The sequence below is a fragment of the Schistosoma mansoni genome, assembly GCF_000237925.1.
Source record: "Schistosoma mansoni, WGS project CABG00000000 data, chromosome 1 unplaced supercontig 0010, strain Puerto Rico, whole genome shotgun sequence".
NCBI lineage: Eukaryota > Metazoa > Platyhelminthes > Trematoda > Strigeidida > Schistosomatidae > Schistosoma > Schistosoma mansoni.
In genome coordinates, this window is record NW_017385987.1 from 801724 (window position 1) to 810331 (window position 8608).

The following is an 8608-nucleotide window of genomic DNA, read 5'->3' on the forward strand; positions in this document are numbered from 1 at the left end:
ACAAAACATTGAGAATGTGGCCCTTGAAGCAGCAAGTACTGTGTAAAATAATACGAGAATCAATAACCAACTAATATACGTTATGTCATGCATCATCTCCAACCAATGGTTGTCGTTATTTCATGAACACCAGAAAAGTAGTATGGGCTTACAATCATGGATTAGATCAGTATTTAGTGGCTTTAAGAACTGATAGCAAATATTGGTCTAGTCACCCATGACTTCTCTAGACCTACCTCTACATCGATGTAGGGGTTGGTTGAGCATACGTAACTTATGTTCCAACCACCTTGGTCGACCAATAGATGTAGAGAATCGCACAGAAAAAGGCCTTAATTTCCCACCAACAGCATTACGGTTTTCTCTTAAAAAGCTTTGACAAGAAGATTAATTGATGAATGACATTTATTTAGTGATCATGACAAGAATTAAATTAATTAATAATATATCAGAACTAAAATAAGTAAACATCGAGAAAGTAAATAACTGTTAGTGGGTTTTGTCATACGTGTCCTTTCCTTTATAGCCTCCAACGTAGCCTGAAGCTGCTTTTTCATCCATAACATACTCTCGTCCCTCGATTCCTTTACCTTTACCGGTTTCAGCATCAAAACGTTCTTTATGAGAGCCTGTGTATCCTTTTACATCAGTAAGACGGGATGTCGCCGAATCTTTACTAGCCTGAGTAGTTCCATGAGATTTAGGACCAGAGCTGTTGGTTATTTTGTTTTTTATTTCATTTGATGCGTCAGTTGTCGATATATTTTTTTGTTTTGCATACTCTTCCGCCATTGCTCCTTCGACAAATCTTACAAAGTCAGAGAAGTCAACTTCCTTTTTAGCACTTTTAAGATGTTTGCAAAAAGCAATATCTACGGCATTTGCATTAAATGATTTCGTATAGATATTACAATCAGTACATATTTTTTTAATGGTTTTGTCCGTTGCAGTTCTTGACCCTTTTTTGACTGCATCACAAAAGTCGTAAAATATTTTTTCCAGATCTCCCATGTTGTGTCAGAAGAAAAACGTTCGGTTTATTTTGAGGGGAAGTAAAATTGACAATCGAAACTTGATATGTGCAGAAACTGTAACAACTTTTGAAATGTCTCCGAATATTAAGTAACTGACAAAAATTGACTCTGTAAAACAAAACAACTCATGCGAATTGGATTCAAACATAAACACCTAAATTAATATTGACAGAGTGTATATTTCTGCAATACAGAGAGACACGTGTAAGAATTTGTTTCGATTACATATGACTACATATGACCAAAAGTTACTTGTGGAGGTAGCCTACATCGACTTCAGCAAAGCTTTCGACAAAGTTTTGCACAAACGGCTGTTATATAAGCTAAGGAATGTTTGGATTAGAGGCAATCTATTGATATGGATGAAAGACCTCCTAGTTTGGCGTCAACAAAGAGTATGGGTGAACTCCAAGTTGTCTAGCTGAGAAACTATGCTTAGTGGAGTCCCCTAGGGTACAGTTTTGGGGCCAGTGTTATTCCTCTTGTACGTAAATAAACTCCCCTTGCTATATGCTGACGATGTCAAGATATGGAGAGCGATACAAAGTAACGGTGATAGCTTAGAACTCTAAAATGACCTGGAGAAATTATCTGAATGGTCCCAAACCTGGCAGTTGCCGATAAATACTTCCAAGTGTATTGTGATGTATATTGGTCATCAAGGTACAGACACATACACGATAAATAAAACTGGGCCACTCATCGTCCAGACGCACGGTGACTTAGAAGTCATCGTTAGTCAAGGCTTAAAGACTACCGTACACTGCCGTGCAACAGCCGCCAGAGGTTTTAGAACTTTATGGTCAATACGTAGGGCGTTTAGTCATCTGGACGCTAAAACGTTTCTGACTTTGTGCGCAGTGTTCGTGCGTCTTAAACTTGAGTACTGCATACAAGCAGCTAGCCCCTGCCTAAAAAAAGACTTGACTACAGTTTTCAAATTGCTTAGTGATAAATTTGCACCTGATATGCCCTCATTTTCCTTGTCTTCCAAAACAGAAAATTTACGAGGACACTCCAAAAAAGTTCGCAAGCCCAGAACAAATTACTTGTTAGCTGACTATCGACTTTCCCATCGAATCATCAACTAATGAAATTCATTATCTGAGCATGTGGTTGAGGTTCCATCCGTCGACTCTTTCAAAAGAAAGCTGGATCAGCTGAGAGACCATCATTGCCAGGACTAACACAGGCCATCAAGCCTCCTGTCCTTTCCAAACTGAAACTGAAACTCATTAACATGTGTCAAGTTCAGTACCACTTTACTGTTCAAGGTTAGCATTTCTTCAGTGTTTAGATAAAAATAAAACTTGTTGTGGTAAACAAACAATTATTTGGGGATGTTTGTGTCATTCTGAAGCTTGTCAGCGAATTACTGTCAATAAGTCAGCGTCATTGCCGGCAAATAAAGTTTAGTATTTGGTGATAAATTTGTTGTGTCTCAACGACTAGTTGGGATAGCATATGTGTAGGTAAATAAATCATCGAAATAAATAGCTCTATGTGTCTTCAACATTGATGCTGATCTCATTCGTTTCACTGGACATGCCCTAGCTGAAGGCACTAGGTCACGAGTCCACACTAGGCCGCTAGTAAGAACGCAGTGCTACGCATTCCTCGTTAAGATTAGCTACCTTACATCAAACGCTTAGCAACATACCAATAATCTTCCAAATCTATCTCGTAACACACTCGTCCCTAACTTCTGATTTGGTCGGGTTTGTGTCTTTCGATTAAAAAAGTGTTACTGACCAAAACACTGTCGAACTCTGAGTATCCGTGGCATCTTTAGCTGTGAGCCCGACGTGATCTGGAACACTAAACTGTGAATTGTTAGTCTGTTCTTTGCTACACTATGGCATATCAGTTTTTATTTTTACGTGTCGTGATATTATTTTTCCATTGTCAGATTTTCTGCTAATTTGTATGTTTTATCTCCGTAATGACGGAACAGACACACAAACTGCCAGGGATTAAGACTCTTAAGCCCCAACACCTCAACTCATGTCATTCTCGTCTGTCAATATTGGGACCTGGCTCTGGTACACAGAAGCTGGCAGACCCACATGCGCAATCCCTCGCAGTGGTGAAGGGACTGCTGCGCGATTTTAACAGGTACATTACACTGGTAATGTTGTTATTGACACTTCATAAAAGCTGTCTTCAAACTTGAAGACCTAATCAACTGACGAAGTTTAGACCAACTCTTCCGCAATATGCAACAGCAATATAGATCAATAAAAAGAATGTTGCTACATATACAGGATGCCATCAGTCAACGTACCTTCGACAAAGGCCTCTTTAGACAGCTCTTCTTATCCGAGCTACCCCAACATGTGTAAGGGGTGCTCACCTCATTCCAAAATAATGGCAAAGCTATTTAAAAACCGGCTGCTTCTGTAGGTCGCGTTCCAGAGATTAACAAAACCCCATGAACAAGGGTTTTTTCTGCCAAAAAGCTTCACACGACACAAGATAACATTGCGGATTTCTATAATACTCTCCCTCATTATCTTAATATTCATCATAATCGCGGACGCTATAAAACTCCTCAGAGACACCATCACGAAAAATGTTCTGTCTCTACGCCAGACTTACTTACGCCTGTTACTCTCAATGGAGCATAGGCCGCCGACCAGCATTCTCCAACCCACTCTGTCCTGGGCCTTCCTTTCTAGTTCTATCCAGTTTTTGTTCATTCTCCTTATGTCTGTCTCCATTTCTCGGAGTAATATATTCTTTGGTCTTTCTTTTCTCCTTAGACCTTCAGGGTTCCATATGAGGCCTTGTCTTGTGACGCGATTAGGTGATTTCCTCAAAGTGTGCCCAATCCACTCCTAGCGCTTCTTCCTGATTTCTTCCTCCACCGGATGGAATCTGGTTTTTTCTCTCCCACAGTAGCTTGTTGCTGATAGTATCTGGCCAACGGATCCGAAGATTTTCGCACAGACAACTGTTAATAAACACCTGTATCTTCTGGATGATGGCTTTCGTAGTTCTCCAAGTTTCCGCCCCATACAGTAGAACTGTCTTGACATTTGTATTGAAAATTCTGACTTTGGTGTTAGTTGATAGTTGTTTTGAGTTCCAGATGTTCTTCAGTTGTGGATTTGCTGTTCTTGCTTTGCCGATCCGCGCCCTCACATCTGCATCCGATCCACCGTGTTCATCAATGATGCTGCCCAGATATGTAAAGGTTTCCACATCCTCCAAAGCTTCTCCGTCAAGTGTAATTGGATTGGTTCATGTTGTATTGTATCGGAGGGTCTTGCTTTTCCCTTTGTTTATATTGAGACCTACTGCTACTGAGGCTGCTCCTACACTTGTCAACTTCTCCTGCATTTGTTGTTGTGTGTGTGGTGCAAGAGTCAATCATCTGCGCAGTCTAAATAATCCAGTTGCATCTTACCTGTCCACTGTATCCAGTGCTTCCCTCCAGGTGTTGACATCTTCATGATCCAGTCGATCATCAGGAGAAAGAGAAAGGATGAGAGTAGACGATCTTGCCTAACACCGGTTTTTACCTCGAATGAGTCTGTGAGTTGTCCTCCATGGACGATTTGGCAGTTTAATCTATCATAGGAATCCAGTATGATATTGACTATCTTCTCAGGCACGCCGTAGTGTCGAAGAAGCCTCCATAGTGTTGTCCTGTCCACACTACCAAATGCTTTCTTATAGTAATATTAATAATAATATATTTTTGCAGTGGCAGGTACACGCCATTTTTACAGGCATGATCTACAATTTACAACATATACTGGTTCACAGTATGCATCCCAAACAGGGTTGTTTAGTAAATGTAATCTATAAAAGTTGATAGCAGTTCATTCGTTCAGATATAATGTGTTTTCATCAGAATGGTTTCCAAAGGGGCATGGCGTCCACGTTACATACCAGATCCAATCTCGACAAAAAGTGTATTAGGGTTTCGGTCGTGCTAAGTATTTATGTAATGCAGCTTTTTAAGTTTATAGTTGTTATAAAGTAGACTTGTGGAGCTCCTGGTTCGAGCTATGACCTTGGGAAAGCGCGTTCGTCGAGCTTGTTCGGGATGTCAAAAAGTTACATACCTTCACCCTCAGAGCAAGATTCTGAAGAGAAAAAAAGAGACCGAGGAGCAGCAACGCATTTGGATATGAAAAATAACCAATGCCTAACATTTAGTAGTGGAACAGACAGAGGTATGATAAATTATTAAAGTTCATACTAACTTTTGTTGCTAAAGTGAAATGTGATCAGGGGCTCCAGACGAGAGAATGCAGACTTGATATTTATCAAGGTAGAGTAAGTTCAAATGAAGGAAAGGAAGTCAAGATTGAAATATGGAAGGCTGTTTATTAGAACAGAGAGTGCATATAGAGAGAGTGTTAAACAAAATAACAACCATATCCTTTACAGTCTGTTTTTTTCATCATCCGATGCCTGCCACACAGTTTTCACGTAAGAGTCCGAGTTAGCATGTTATAAGTTGTCTTAGTAGAATAGCTAATCCAGAATAAAAATTAAAAACATGAGTCTGAATGGTGAGTGTAAGAGAACAACCTCAACATCACAGATTGATTGACTTGTTCTCATCCATAAATAGCCTGATACGAACAAAATGTTCTGCCCCACAAACACGGGTGGATTGAAGTCATCGCTCTCACCATCAATGCTTGCTGGTCAGTAACTCCACCCTCTCTCCTTTTGTGATGTTAAGCTCATTCAAGCTTATTTTTTGGATATATATCATACCTCACACAATGCTCTGTGTTTCACATCCTGTTGCAAAACACTAATTCTATAAGTACCATTTTACAAGCTTATCAGACAGTTACAAATTATGGACTGTGGGTAAGGCTTCGATGCAATGCTTTAATTGACTATAGTGTGAAGTATGGGTTGCCAATCAGAGTATAGGCATTAAGAAGGGTATAATGTAGGATAGTTGCTTACCAAAGTAGGCGGAAAAGTGTAGATATATATTAGTTACAGATAAGGTAAGATAACGAGTGGTAAAATAATATTAATGGCAAGGCAATATAGTGTACATAAGAGTAAAAAGCTGATAGAGAACAGACAAGAAGGAACTCACACTAAATTCGTACTGATGTTCTTCAGTCATATCCTAACCGGTTGATGGGTAACAGGTCAATGACGTCAATGAAGTTGATGTAGAGTGATGAATTCCATCCAATCGATTGTTCCACAATGATCCGTAGAATTGCGATTTGGTCTGTACACGATCGATCCTTACGAAATCCAGCCTGTTGATCTCGAAGTTGGGTGTCTACGGATTCCCTCATTCTGTTTAACAATACCCTGTTGAAGACTTTTCCTGGTATTGAGAGAAAAGTGATGCCTCTGTAGTTGTCACACTTGCTGAGGTCGCCTTTCTTTGGTATTTTGATCAGAAGTCCTTTTTTCCAGCCTGTTGGCACTTCATCCCAAATCTAACTGAAAAGCATGTGGAGTATCTCTGCATTTGCTGCTACATCTGCTTTCAGTGCCTCTGCCGGAATGTTGCCTGGTCCCGCTGCTTTGCCGCTCTTGGTTTGTCTGATGGCCATGCTGATCTCTTCAATTGTTGGTGGACCAACATCGATTGGGAGGTCGATGGGTGCTGCTTCGATGTTGAGTGGGTTCAGTGGAGCTGGTCGATTTAAGAGTTGCTGAGGGCTATCCTGAATTCGTTTAGTTTTTCAGTATCCCGGGAACAGCTGTATTAAACTTTTGTGATGTTTTCCACCACGTTGTCCAGTGCTTCTTAGGTTTTAGTTTCATCTTTACGACCAGCAAATGATGATCTGATGCTATATCAGCTCCTCTCCTGGTTCTCACATTCTCCATAGTCCACCTGAACTTTTTGTTGATGCAGATATGATCGATTTAGTTCTGTGTACTGTGGTCCGGTGAAGTCCATGTGGTTTTGTGAATGCGTTTGTGTGGGAATATAGTGCCACTTATGACCAGTTTATTGAAGGCACATAGGTTTGCAAATCTCTCACCATTTTCGTTCCTTTCTCCCAGTCCATGTCGTCCCATGACGTCTTCGTATCCAGTATTGTCCACTCCAACCTTGGCATTGAAATCTCCCATCAGAATGGTCAGGTCCTTTGTTGGGCACTTCTCGATGATTGACTGCAGTCTATCGTAGGATTGATCTTTAACGTCTTCATCGTAGTCGTTGGTAGGCGCATAGCATTGGATGACATTCATTGTAATGCCCTTTCTTTTTGTTTCGAAGGAGGCTTTGATGATTTTGGGTCCATGAAATTCCCGTCCTATAAGTGCATTTTTTTGCTTTTCTGGACAGCATCAATGCCACTCCTTGTATATGTGGGGCATTTTCTTCTTCATGACCCGAAATGGTTTCCTCACAACACTTATGTACCCATAAGATGTTTGTGAATAATAATAGCTCTCCTGAAGCTAGTCGTTGTTGTCCAACCTGCGTCCAATGTGTTTCACTGATTTCAAGCACCTCTAGGTTGTATTTTCTCATTTCTACAGCAATTTGGAAGATTCTTCCGGTCTCCCACATTGTCCGGACGTTTCATGTACTTATAAAAATTGTTGTTCTGGTTGTTAGAAGGTGCATCGGTCTCATGACTTCCGAAGGAACTCGCCTTTCATCATGAGACCTCATAATTATTCCTTCTACTCCCAGGGCAGAGTTTAGATGGTCTGAATAATTTTCCTGTTTAGCGTTTTTTTAGTGAGTTAGTTTTCTACGGGATGGGGTCGATAGCTTCATGCCCAACCCTCCTCCATCACCCGGGTTTGGGACCGGCCGTAGCCTCCGGAGGAGCTACAGGCCAGAAGAGATAGATAACGCCGACTGGTGTTAGTGTCACAACACATTTACTATATCTTATCGAAGTTGTAGGAAACTTTAGACTTCCATCACTCCCAAACCTTCCAGCATGACAAACTGTTCAGGAAACCTCCTCTCCGTAGCCAGTGGAAATTGCCACCAATTATAAATCACTGATGCGGTGACGTAAGTTTTTTGTCTCGTCGACAATGACCCAGAAGTACGCATTCTTCCAGCAAACACTAATGACCGTCTACAAAATCTGGTCCTTAAACCACAGGCAGGAAACGGAAAACCGACCGCTAAATACGGGAAAAGATATGTTTGTTTCAACGTGAGTTTAGACAAAAATACTTTCCCGAGCCTCTCCAACAATGAAAGTTGAAGATGCCACAAGTATTCGGAGTTTGACGATACCTTATGTTTATTTCAACATGGGTTTCAGCGAACTCATTAGCCGGATTTTCGCTGTGGTAGGAATTTCCTTATCGATCACTGGCATGGACCTGCTACATCACCATAATCTACTCATCAAGTGAAGCAGATGTAGGTTAGTAGACGGGAATACTAGATTATCTGTTAGTGGAACTTCACTTCCTAGTTGTAGGTTACGCTCAGTCACGGCTAAGTATATGACCAATTCACACTTCCAACAGACATTCACCGGGTATTCTAAAATTTACCAAACACGGCTGAAACTACCATCTGTAACCAGCGATAGTCTTACCACATCACGACTGCGGAACCACCTATATTTTCGAATACTTGCCGACTA

At 40.8% G+C, this 8608-nt stretch overlaps 1 protein-coding gene across 1 annotated transcript; it reads right to left on the reverse strand.

Annotated features, from left to right (window-relative positions):
* Positions 1-389: 389 nt before the first annotated feature.
* Smp_097490 (P25 alpha-related) lies at positions 390-1124 on the reverse strand. The gene has a single exon (XM_018791948.1). It carries the CDS (start codon positions 1009-1011, stop codon positions 490-492), a length of 522 nt encoding a protein of 173 aa, XP_018644857.1. The 5' UTR covers positions 1012-1124; the 3' UTR covers positions 390-489.
* Between the last annotated feature and the right edge of the window lie 7484 nt (positions 1125-8608).